Source organism: Lutra lutra, chromosome X (genome assembly GCF_902655055.1).
Source record: "Lutra lutra chromosome X, mLutLut1.2, whole genome shotgun sequence".
Taxonomy (NCBI): Eukaryota; Metazoa; Chordata; class Mammalia; order Carnivora; family Mustelidae; genus Lutra; species Lutra lutra.
The window spans coordinates 68876934-68890382 of NC_062296.1; the positions used below are offsets into that span (position 1 = coordinate 68876934).

General features: G+C 42.9%; 1 protein-coding gene across 1 annotated transcript; it reads right to left on the reverse strand.

Moving 5' to 3' along the window:
* Positions 1 to 11153: 11153 nt before the first annotated feature.
* On the reverse strand, positions 11154 to 12648 carry LOC125092295 (melanoma-associated antigen B16-like). Its single transcript, XM_047716691.1, is given in 2 exon segments — positions 11154 to 12408; positions 12411 to 12648. Coding segments are annotated over 2 exon segments (1020 nt in total). The 5' UTR covers positions 12619 to 12648; the 3' UTR covers positions 11154 to 11596.
* Positions 12649 to 13449: the final 801 nt, after the last annotated feature.

Sequence of the window (13449 nt, forward strand, 5' to 3'; positions counted from 1 at the left end):
TTTATCTCTAAGTTTCTCATTTTATGGAATTTGCTTATAAAATTCTTTGCAGTTTAGTCTGTCTTCCATTTACATTAAAGCATAACTTACAGTGGTCACCTTTTACTTATTTCATTATTTTATCCTTTGAAAATTCATTAATGAGAACATATGCTCAATAGTAACATTATGAGTTGGTATACTAAACATGTACTGGCACGGTTAATAATCCTGAGAACTGCTCTTTAAATTACCTTTATAAAATCATGTAATACCATCTTTCATGGCATCTTTCACTTTTCCATTCTTCAGGATTGTATTACATCTCTTAACTTAAAAAAAAAAAAGTCATTCCACAGGGGTGGGAGGCTCAGTCAGTTAAGCATCTGCCTTCAGTTCAGGTCATGATCCCTGGGTCCTGGGATATAGCCTCACGTCGGGTTCCCTGCTCAGCGGGGAGTCTGCTTCTCCCTCTCCCTCTGCTGCTCCCCTCTGCTCTTGCTCACTCACTCTCTTAAAAAATAAACAAAGTCTGGGGCGCCTGGGTGGCTCAGTGGGTTAAGCCGCTGCCTTCGGCTCGGGTCATGATCTCAGGGTCCTGGGATCAAGTCCCACATCGGGCTCTCTGCTCAGCAAGAAGCCTGCTTCCCTCTCTCTCTCTGCCTTCCTCTCCATCTACTTGTGATCTCTCTCTGTCAAATAAATAAATAAAATCTTTAAAAAAATAAAATAAAAAAAATAAACAAAATCTTTTGAAAAAAAAAAAAAGTATCCTCCCCTGACAAAAAAGAGTGTTGTTAACAAATGTTACTCTCTTCTTCTTGTTCTCTTGCTGGAATAATATTCAGGAGCATCCGTGTTACTAAATCAAATTTTTCATGTGATGAAATCCATTTCAAATTATAATCTTGACAAATTCCATCATAATTAACCACTTCAAGTCAGATTTTCTTCTCCTGTTCATAAGTAATGTTCATTTTAAGAACAGCCTGGACACATAAAGGGGGGCATTTTTCATCAATTCTTTTTCTAATGAATTCAACAAATTCCTTTAATCGAATATTTTAATAATACTGTTTGTTCTTTCAGTGTACATAGTCCTCTTGCTAGAAGAATATTGAAAACTACGGTGATGAAATAAGCAAACTTTGCTCAGGGGTTTATTTAAAAAGTCAGCAGGAGTTTTGGAGGGGACCTTTTCTTCAAAATTAAAATGTGATATCAGTGCTTCAAATAAACTGAAGAGTCTTTCAACTGCATTTGTTAAAGAAAGCCAGTGGATTTTTGAATGAGAATAAAAGGCTTCTGAATGCTAACAAAATCCCCCCAATTCTTGGTGATTTAATAACTTTAATGACTCAGTTCAAAGAATATAAATGTTGAAATAATAATTCTATAACTGGGGCGTCTGGGTGGCTCAGTTGGTTAAGCAGCTGCCTTCGGCTCAGGTCATGATTCCAGCGTCCTAGGATCGAGTCCCGCATCGGGCTCATTGCTCAGCAGGAGCCTGCTTCTCCCTCTGCCTCTGCCTGCCATTCTGTCTGCCTGTGCTTGCTCTCTCTCCCTCTCTCTCTGACAAATAAATAAAATCTTTTAAAAAAAAAAGAATAATTCTATAACTATCTCTTCACTTTCTTTTTAAAAGTATTTATTTGTTTGTTTATTTAGAGAGCTCAAGCAGGGGCAAGGTTAGAGGGACATGAAGAAAGAATCTCAAGCAGACGCTGTGCTCAGTGCAGAGACCCACAGGGGTATCGATCTCATGACCCCGAGATCATGACGTGAGCTGAAATCAAGACTCGGTTTCTTAACCAACTGAGCCACCCAGGCACCCCCCCCTCTTCCATTTCTTTTTTTCTTCTTCTTCAATTTCAATAAAAAGGACACCAGATGCTGTTTGAGTGGCATTATGCAGAAAATGGGCAGTACAACCAACATCTACTATAGAATCATGCATGTTTTTCACCAACTTTAACCACTGTAATTAACTCCTAAGTTTAAAAAAAAAAAAAGTCTCTGCAAAAAATTGCTGTTGTTTCCGAAGTCACATTTTCAAATGACTTTACTCGCAATAATGGCCTTAGAAGGAAGCCTTTTTTCATGACAAAAGTTTCACAAGCCTAGGGAAAATGTATTCTGTAATTGCCATTACATGCATCTGTGGCTATGCTGTAAAAAAGGTGAGGCATTTCGATCTTTGATAATCTCTGTAATAGTAAATGGAGCTATTATATTTTTTATTATTGAAGTAGATTCTGTTCTAGCACCTGGAAATTTGTTTCTAACTTGAGGTGAAATATTGATGCTGCTGTGCAGCATGGAAGGCCATTACAACTTCTGTGATTAGTCTTTTTAATCTGCATGTCTCTTGAACAAAAAAATGCATTAATTTTTTCACTGTCTTTGGTACAAGTGGAGGAAATCCTACATCTCCCATGCTCAGCTCTTAGCGTATACCAGTTTATATCTGGCTTTCCATTATTTTCTATATTGAATGAAGAGTTGCACACTGCACAGAATGCTTTGAAGGGACTTGTTCCTCATTTAATAAATGTCAAATGTTCAAATTATAATCTTGACAAATTCCATAATAATTAACCACTTCAAGTCTGATTTTCTTTTCCTGTTCATAAGTAATGTTCATTTGAAGAACATTTATATCTAGCTCTTTTAAAATTTGTCACAACATTTACACTTGTGTTGGGCATTTTGAGGTTCCAACATACACAAATAAAAACTGATATAAACAAGCATTGCAAGAACTGAAAAGGCTGAATTTGCACCTCTCTCTGCCACATCAGTCAGCGTGCCTGTCATGAACCAAGTCCATAAACAGGGGTTGAATGAAGGTCAGAAGGGTTTTGACCTTGTGAACTAAGAACAACTCGAACTCATTGTTTGATCCAAAAAAGGTGAACTCCCCGTTTGGCTGAAAGGAGAACTATACTTGTAAGGCACAGTCTTTCTGAACAAAGTCACAGGTGACCCTCTATGAGGTTTGGCTATGTTGGGGGATTCAAGGATTGGCTGACATTCAGAAGCAGAGAGCTTAGGGACCGACAGACATTGGGGGGTGTTCCTGTGGTCGCTAGAGTAAGGCTGCTACCTATAGACTGACTTTCAGAAGCATGGCCCCTGATTGGATGCCGTCTGTAATGTGAGGCTGTTGCTGATTGGCTGACTTTCAGAGTTGGGCGTATCACTGATTGGCTGAGTTTCAGAAGCCTGGAACTGTCATTGACTTGCTGTCTTGCAGAAGTTTAGTTCCTACGGGAGAGGCAGTCATCGACAATCTCATTATACACGTCGGAAGTTACATGTCGTTAATGGTGGTTACCTGTTCACGACTTGGAACTATGGCCAAAAATACACTTTCTTGAATTATTTTCTTTCCTTAATTCTGAATCCTCCCCTTTTGATCTTCCATCAGCCAAACCTCTAGAGAGACCAAGTCTTTATTTGTGGAGATATGGTTTTCAGCTAGTGTTGACTTAACTGATTTAATTGTCAATTACTGTGGTTGGAAAATAGTTCCAGCTCCTAAATTTTTCTAACTTATTGAAAAAAGCCAAATATAGGACCTTTGTGTCCTGATAAAGTCACTACAGAAGGCAGGGCAAAATCATAAAGATGGTATGTTTTGTGTGTTCAGGCTGGCTTTCAGCCCTAGATGAAGTCCATGTCTGAGGCGAGTTCATGTAGCACTCAGCTTCTCCAGCAGTGTTTGAAGGGCACCCAAGAGTTCTTTGGATGTCAGGGCACACTGCCCTCCAGGGGGGAAGAAGGAGCTGAGTGGACAGGACTCTGGGCTTGCAGTCCCCATTTTACCCAGACTGCTCAGCCTTCCTTATGTTCATGGATCAGATTTCTGGGGAAAGCTTCAGCTAGAATAAGCAGTTATGTGTCTAAAATTTTGACAATCACTGTCCCCCAATTAGAAAAAGAATGTGTCATGAAGTTTGCACCTCCAGGACCTGGACGCAAGATTGCCTCAAGCTTGTTGCTCTGTATGTCATTAGAAACTGGAGTTACTGCAGAGTTGCTAGCTGTCCAGAACAGACACATTTGTTAGAGCAGATAAGTGTCTGCATCTTATGGGTGTAAGCTCAGCCTTGAACCAAGGTTGTCAAGAGTAGGGTCATGAAGGGGACCCAATAGAGATTTAAGGTTGAAAAGTCATGATCTAGGGGCTGCCTGGGTGGCTCAGTGGGTTAAGCCTCTGCCTTCAGCTCAGGTGATGATCTCAGGGTCCTGGGATTGAGTCCCACATCAGGCTCTCTGCTAGGCAGGGAGCCTGCTTCCTCCCCTCTCTCTCTCTCTCTCTACTTGTGATCTCTCTCTGTCAAATAAATAAAATCTTAAAAAAAAGTCATGATCTACACCTTCATGTATACTATTAGCTACAAATACACAGGCATAGGTGATACAAGGACAAAGGCACAGATACATGCTTAAGAAAAGCATGTATCTTTTCTTAGATACTTAGATACTTTTCTTTTTAGAAAAAAGAGCTTAAGGACATAGGAAAACTTTCTCTAAGTAGTATATTTATGAGGGTGGACTTTCTCCTTTTACATTCTTCTCTGGCTTTATTAAGTTTTGTGTAATTTTGGCTTCCAATAGTGTTGGCAGTGGAGGAAACAGAATATAGTCCACTGTACATACAACACTTGACTTTCCTCCCCCTATATGGCCTCACATGAGTTCTGTAGCCGGAGACCCTCTCCTGATAGCAAAACCCATGTTTTCTTCTGCTCACTGGACATCTCCACGTGGACAGCTCAGCTGGCAAAACCTTATAATCTGCCTGCCCCATACTGACTTAACCACTTTTCTCATCTCTACCTCTAACTGAAATCACCACCAGCTCTTCCTCCTCAAAATTTATCATCAGTCTCAGCTAAGAACAAGTTGTACCTAGTCAGTCAACCTTTAGAACTGAGTCATTATAGACTCCCCCTATCCTTTCACATAGTCCTTACCCTCCTGAAACTTAAATCTGTCTCCTCTTTACCATCCTTGCATCCATAGCCTAAGTAGGTACCTTGCTATTTCTTTTTGTTTGACTTAGTGTTTGCCCTCAGCATATATGCAGTAAGCACTTGCTGGATGGATGGATGGATGAATGAATGAATCACCAAACAATCAGTTTAATCAAAACGCCAGAGGTAACATTCACTGGTTCAAAATAATCCCTAATAGGGCCTTTGGCTGCCATGGAAGAAACACAGTGTTAAAACTGCTCACCGAACTTGAGAATTCCCATGTCCTCATGGTACCCCTGGCCTGTCGCCACTGTGTGTCATCATTCACTAACCCTGCCCATTCACATAGCCCCAACCTCAGTGGAGGGGTCAACCATATTATAAGGTAGGAAAGCTGTCTTCAGGAGACATAAAGATAGCTTCCAGCCCAGGTACATTGACAGGGATACACTGGAACCCCCAGGGTCATCAGGAAATGTTGCTCTACTAGAATCCATCAATGAATCACTAGATGATGCAGAGGAAACCGCTATACCCTGCCTGACGATATGTAGAGAGGATTCAAAGGTAGGGTGGGATGTCTAAGTTTTGGGCTCTTTGATCCTTAGACCTGTCCATGTAGATCACTTGACAACTTCCAGCTGGTAGAAGAAACTCAAGAATTTTCCATGCCTATTTATGTGTCTTTGCATGCCCCTCCCCCCGACCCCCTGATCCACCACCTTCTCCCCTTATGGTCACTTCTCCACATGATGCTGAACTTTCAGATCTGCAACTCCCAGTGTGTCCTATGCTCTTTGGACCAGGTTTTGCTTGTGGCCTTTCTCATGGACTCTGGAAATTGCTCTCCCCTGCCATCTTCCTCATGTCCCTCACGGCCTGAGCATGTCCTGTCTGGCTCAAATCTCTGGTACCTGGTTATTCTGACCACATCTTTGCCCCTCAATGTAAAAGGAAAATATCCTGTTGACATCAGAATTTTAAGGCTTGTTCAGAGGAATCCTGTGACTCAGAACATGGCTGCAAAAATGTAGCTTCATATGGACAAGAGATTAAGTTCATTTTCTGCTCAACTTGATTAGAAAATAGGGAAATACAAATTAATATAACTGTGAGACATTATTTTTTCAAAAGTTTGACCAAAAGTTAAAGGATTTTAAAAAGTAAGAGAGTGTAAGTTATTTACACACATTCATTTGTGAAATATTAATGGGTAGATATGTAGGATGCTATTTTGGCAATATTTATGAAAATGTTCAGTTTTCATACCTTCTCCACTTTATTCCAATTTCAGTTTGCTACGTCTTTCCTTTGCACATTTGCCCAAGAACTAATGTCTAAAGATGTTGATTCAGTTTTATTTACCATAGAAACTAATGGGAACTACTTTACGTCCATCAGGAGGAAAATAGTTAAATTAATTATGGAACATATATACTTTAAAGTCCTAGGGAGTAGTTAAAATAATGAGGTGGATTTTTATGTGTTGTCATGGAATGATGCTGCATTCATTTTATTAAGTGACAAAGGCAAGTGGGAGAATAGTATGTATATCACTACCCAGTCTGCTAAAAAATCACAGTATATTTTTATAGCACATCTATGTATTAAAAAGCTTAAAATTACCTTTAAAATAACAGACACCATATTTTTTTTTATTGTAGTTACCTCTGTGGAGAAAGCTGAGTTTTAGAGGAACATGGTAAAGGGAAGGGCTAGATTTATGTATGTTGTTAGAAATATTTGCAACAAGAGAATATATGCACTATTATTAGCTTTGTCATTAAAATTTTTAAATAAGCTTAAGAACATAAATAGTACCTGTTTATTAGCTAGATAAAATAACTGCTAGCTGATGCAAAACATAAAACATAAAATCTGAATGACTTAACAAAGGTTTATTTCTTTTGCACATAAAATTTGATGTGCATCTTTGCTAACTGGTGACACAGAGACGTAGGCTGCTTCTGTCTCGTAGTTCCATGTCTCAACACGAGCTCTCCATCTTTCTACTGAATGCATGAAAGAAAGTGGAGGTAGCATCCTGGATCTCAAATGAATTGGCCCAGAAATGACAAATACTGCTTTTGGCAAGAGTAATCACATGATCCTTTTTCTTTTTTTTAATTATTTGTCAGAGGGAAAAAGAGCATAAGCAGGGGGAGTTGCAGGCAGAGGGAGAAGCAGGCTCCCTGCTGACCTAGGAGCCCAGGGGACTTGATCCCAGGACCCCCGGGATCATGATCTGAGCTAAAGGCAGAGGCTTAACAACCTCACAAAATTCAATACCCTTAAGCTAAAGGCAGAGGCTTAACAACCTCACAAAATTCAATACCCTTTCACAAATTTCAATAAAAACACTCAGAGAACTAGGAAGAGAAAGGAACTTCTTCAACTGAATAATGAATATTAATGAAAAATCTACAGCTAACACCATACTTAATAGTAAGAAGACTAAAAACTTACAACCTAAGATCACAAGGCATCCCTGCCTGACCTTCTTAACTGCAAATGGACTGGGAATGTAGCTTTCCTGTGAACCCAGGAAAGAAGCCAAGAAAGGATGTGCATGAGCACTTACAGTCCCTTCCCTTAATTGTTACATAATAGGTGCTCTTTTTATAGTTTGTTAGGACAATAACCCTCTTTGTTTCCTGGGGTAGTTTCTGTGAAGTGTGTTCTTCACCTTGCAGTTGGCCACGTTTTTTGAGCATGCTTTCAAGTACAGGATCACATCTGATTTTTAAAAGAACGCTGTAAATCCCTGCAGGAAAGGTTCACCCTTCTTCGCTGAGTAGCACATTTCTGCACTGCCCTTTGCAAACCCCTCTGTAATTTTAGCAGGTGAGAATTACCTCGTTCTTTTTGCTGCATGGTCACTATCTTAACTTTAGGGTGTCTGTACACCACCCGAGTGCGCCTCAACATCTGTACAGTGCTATCAGGCACAGTGAAAACCAGGACTTTCTTCTGGGGAAAGTACACGAGCTAAAGATAATGTAAGGATGGTGAGTTATCTCTTTTTTCTTTTTTAATCAGCATAGCGTGTTAGGCCAAGGAACTAATCCTTGGCATCTCCATTCCTCCTGCTTCCTAGAACTTCCAGGGTTATAGAAATTTAAACTCGGGTTTTATAGATGTTTGCTTATACCGTGATTTCCATAGTTTTGCCCCCTCTATCTCTTAAGAGGGAAGTTTTGGTATTTGACCATGTAGGTATGCTTACTCATTGGTATATCTATTCAGTGGCTAGTCCCAAATAGGATACCCCATTAAAATCCTACTGCAGACATCAAGGTGGTTTCAAAAACTTCTCTTAGTTCACAATATGTTCTGTGCCTGCTTAGACTCCGCTCACAAGCCCACTTGTAAAACACTTTGAGAGTATGGTGAAGAAGCCCATCAGGGAATGACCACGTACCTAAGTTTCACTCTTTAAAGAGGTTGCAGCGCCTGGGTGGCTCAGTCAGTTAAGCATCCGACTCTTGGTTTTAGCTCAGGTCATGATCTCATGTGGTGAGATCGAGCCCCGCATCGGTGCTCCACGCTCAGCAAAGTCCGCTTGAGATTCTTTCCCCTTCCCTCTCCCTCCTCCTCGGCTCTTCCTGTCCAACCCCCCCACCCCGCAACTAATGCTCTCTCTGTCTCTCTCAAATAAATGAAATAAAATAAAATAGAATAAAATAAAATAAAATATTTTAAGAGAAGGAGTTGTAGCAGAGGGATCCCATGGTGACAGCCAGCCAGGAGATGCCTGCATAAAATGGAATCCTCTGAGTCAGGGGGAGGGTAGGTGATCCTGGACTGTCTCTTCCGCTGGAAGCAGGGTACAGTGTCCAGAGGAAGACGCAGTGAAGGGCTGGGCAGCAGGTCAGCTTCCAGAGTTGGACAGGAGGGCGATTGGGGAAGACTTGGGGGAAGGGTACCGTTAACATGGGAAGGTGTTGGGACAGCACACCTGTGTCAGCTACTGAGCACAGGGAGCTCTTGAGGATCCCTGGGTTGAGGCAGCAGCACTCTGGGTAAATGAACCCCACAGACAATGCCCAAATTGTGTGTGATTCTCGTTTTCACATTCCTTCATTTTATCTGTTTTTCGTACTTTGGCTACAAGGTCCTTCTTTTTACCCCTGAAGAAGAATTATGGAGGTGTGAGAAGAGAAATGAGTTAACAGAAGGTTGTCCCCAGGGGGGCACCTGAGTGACTCAGTTGGTTGAGCATCTATCTGCCTTAGGCTCAGGTCATGATCCCAGGGCAGATCGGTCCTGGAGTCGAGCCCCAAGTCGGGCTCCCTGCTCAGCAGTGAGTCTGCTTCTCTCTCTCCCTCTGCCCGCCCCTCCCCCTGTTTGTGCTTACACGCTCACATTCACTCTCTGTCAAATAAATAAATAAAATCTTTAAAAAATGAGAGGTTTATCCCCAGGTTGGGAGGAGTAGAAAGAATAGCATGGGCTCTGGAAGAATTCAAACAGGAGGTGTAGTCCCAACTCTGTCACATACTAGGCCTGCGATTTGTGCACATTCACAACTTTCTAAGCCTGATGGTCTTGTCTGTGAAATGGGCTCGATCAGCCTGGTCTTGTATGAATGACCATTAAAATGTGTTGTATGTCAAGCCCCTGGCACGGTGTGTGGTATGCGTTGTGTCTCTGATGATCGGCAGTTACTACTACGATGATTTTGACCCCAGACATTAGTCCCTTCCTCTCTGGGACTTGTTAACCCAGATGTCAGAAAATATGCAGTGTTCTAGGACACAGCACACCCAACCAGCCCAAATGGCTGCTTAACAAGAAAACCTTAGTAAATCTTCCCCAGTGTAGGATATATTATTTAATTTGGGTTTGGGGGAGTATTTCTCAACTGAATGCAACTCCATACTCCTAGAATTTGTGTGGGTCCTTCCCTCCCAGTTGCCCTTCCAATAATCTGTCCCTATTTTCATTCAGTTACCTCCTCCTTGCTTAGAGTTTGCCAAAGTATATTTGAGCATAACCCATTTAATGAATGGTATAGGCTCTGCATCTCCGAGCCTGGGGCAGAGTGCCAGCCCAGTGGCTTTTGGGTATCTCACCTCAAGGAAATGTCATCCTTATTTCTCACAAACTCCTTGAAGATGATGTTCATAAAACACCTAATTTGTGCATGTGCATTGAACAATCCTAGAAAAGGATAATAGTTCATGTGCAACTGCGGTTGAAAAAGAATTCAGGATATCTTCCATTCTTGTCTCAGGTGGGATCTGGTCAACCAGAGTAGCCGCTGAGAACAGTTTTCCTTCCATTCTCAACTCTGAATCATACCATTTGAGGGTCTGACCCCTGCTCACCACTCTCATAGCCTCATCTAGTGTACTACGGTTTAATTTAAAATTACCTCCCACTGAAGGGCTTATAACTTTTTTTTAAAGATTTTATTTATTTATTTGACAGAGAGAGAGAGAGAGAGATCACAAACAGGCAGAGAGGCAGGCAGAGAGAGAGGGGGGAAGCAGGCTCCCTGCTGAGCAGAGAGCCCGATGTGGGGCTCGATCCCAGGACCCTGAGACCATGACCTGAGCCAAAGGCAGAGGCTCAACCCACTGAGCCACCCAGGTGCCCCGAAGGGCTTATAACTTGACTGCATTCATATGGACCCCCCCAACCCCTTCATTCCTTTTTATTTTCTTTTGGTATTAAAGGATACTCAACCATTATTGTCTTTACATGATTCTTGCTCCTAAAATATAAAATTCCATGGGCAAGTAATAAGTCTTATTTATCCTAGCATCCCCACTAACACAGTGCTTTCTAAAATGCAGATGCTGAATTAATATTTGGGGAATAAATAAGCCAGCGTACATGGGGTATAACTTATTAAGATTTATTTCTCACATTCTTAAATAATCCAAGCCAATGCCGGTATATGTCGTTTAATTTTACAGAATGGCAGATTAAAAGGGTTAGGAGAGGCTAAGAGTTGACCATGTTTTGGTTTTGTTTTGTTTTTGTTTGTTTTTGTTTTTGTTTTGTCAGGGAGAGTGAGCACAGTCAGACAGAGTGGCAGGCAGAGGCAGAGAGAGAAGCAGGCTTCCCGCTGAGCAAGGAGCCCGATGTGGGACTTGATCCCAGGACGCTGGGATCATGATCTGAGCTGAAGGCAGCCGCTTAACCAACTGAGCCACCCAGGCGTCCCCGTTTTGGTATCTTTTGACCAGCTTTAGGGTTTTTTTTTTCTTGACCCCAACTATTTTACTGCTGAGCTGACACTTCCAAAAAATGCCTGTTGGAATATCACTGACCTTTTCAAAAGACAAAGTAGAATGGTCCATTTTACAGATCTGTTTTACAAACAAGCAAAACCGGTATTCTTAAATTTCATAAATAGTAATAAACATATGACCAGTGTCATTCATAAACTTAGATTCTAAAGCTAATAAAATGGTGTATTAAAGGGAAGAACGTTTGAAGCCAAACTCCCCCCATGAAGAAGATAAACCTCCGTGTTAACCAAGGGACACAGAGATGTTACACACTGTGTTCCCTACAGCCACACCCCAGCCCCCCACTACTTAGAAGATTGATTGCTAATTTTATTTTTTTTTTCATTTGCTAATTTTAAGGACAAAGTTAGGAATCTACCCCTGCCAGCACTAGTGTTGGAAGGGCTGAGAGGGCTGGGAGGAGCTGCGAGATCTAGCACCAGAATGGGCGCTGCTGGATCTAGCTCGGGCCCTCTCTGCTTCATCTCGCAAAGCATCCTCACACTGGGATGGGAAGCACCTAGGGTCGGACTCGTGGATCTTCGTCAGAAATTCCAGCAATTTCATCTTGCTGGTTTCGGCGTGGGCTCTGGGACCCCACAGGAACTTGTAGCATGGAGGATCACTGTTGGCCACCTGCTGGTACTCCAGGTACTCCTCTTCCACCAAATCTTGGGTGATGAACTTCCTGAGCTCCCCAAAAATGAAGTGCTTCCTCCCAGAATATAAGTCCATCATATTCAGCACTTCCCAGATCTCCTCCTCAGTGGCACAATTGCCCTTCATGAAGATCACACCCTGGACAATTATCAGGAGGCTGGTCATGGGCATGCTGTCCTCACCACCGAGCCTCTCATCATAAGTGAGGCCCAATTTGTTGACAAGGACATAACTGTGGTTGGTGGGGTCTACCTCATTCATATCAACACCAAAGACCAGCTCCATGCGCTCAGAGGCTTTCTTGAGGATCTCCGGGAACTCATCGTTGTACTCTTGGATAACATCAATCATATCTGCCCTTGTGATGGGCTCTTTCATTTGATACTTGTGCAGCAGGAACTGCACCAGCATTGTCACCTTCTCATCTAGAGGGTCTATGGGGAAATTCTCAATGTTGGAAAGGGACTTTGATGAAGAAGCAGAACTATTATCCTTTTCTAGGCTGCTGGAGCCCTCACCTGATTTGCCTGGTGAGATGGCTTGATGAGAGGGTAAGAAGAGTAGGCACTCTGAGGAGCACTGGGTATTCCAGCAGCCAGAGCTTCCTCCATGTTGCCAGGCATCAGAGGACCAGAGGAGGGAGACGTCTCCTCCACAGCCTTGGAGACCTGTGTAGCCTCCAGGCCTTGGCTCTTGCTGGGGGCATAGTGTTGTTCCTGTGTGCAGCTTGCGATCTCCTGACCCTGAGACATGCTCACTTCTGTTAGTGGTAGCAGGGAGGAATGTGGGCAGGAGCGTGAATGACAGGGGACCACAACCTAGGGAGAAAGGGAGGATGTGAGTGGCCTCATCTGGTAAACTCAACCGTGGAAGAGTGTCCCACCCATCTTTTTCTGAGAACAGTACTCTAGAGCCTCACAGGTCTCCTTTCCTGAATGGTAAGCTGCAGGAGGAGTGAGAAGGCTCCTCAGGGTGCAGCGGGTTGACACATCTTACCACAGCTGACAACAGGGTAGGTAGGGTTAGGCTACCAGCTACCCTGGCCTAACACCTCCCAGGGGTGATGATACGGGTTGGGATCTGTATAGTTCCTGCCAGTGTGGAGTGGATGTTCCCTCAATCTTCACCAAGTATCTTACCTTGACTGTGGTAGAGGCGGGGATTCCTCCTCAACTGACTGGAGGCTATACTCAGACTCCTGAGGAAAAGTAAAGGGAAAGCACTGCCAGGCATGCCCTTCCCCGACCCCAGCTCCACCTTGATCCACCCAGGGCTGACAGGAGAGCTCTAAAGGGCCCCTCTGTTCTAGAGGACGGGTCCCCTCAGTCCTCACTCAGTTCCCCTTCTGTTGACTTGTGCCCCCTCCCCCACCTCAGACCACGACCCTCACCACTGTTGGATTCCTGAGGCCCCAGTCAATGGGTGCCTCCATCTGACAGTTATTTCAGAGTTTTTGTGGGATGAGAAAAGAGACGGCTTTACTCAAGGGGGTCCCTCTATTCTGGCATCGTTGGTTCCCTCATTCAATATCCTCACTTGACCAGTCGTAGGACTTCTCCTTTTGCCAATAGACGCCACACCTT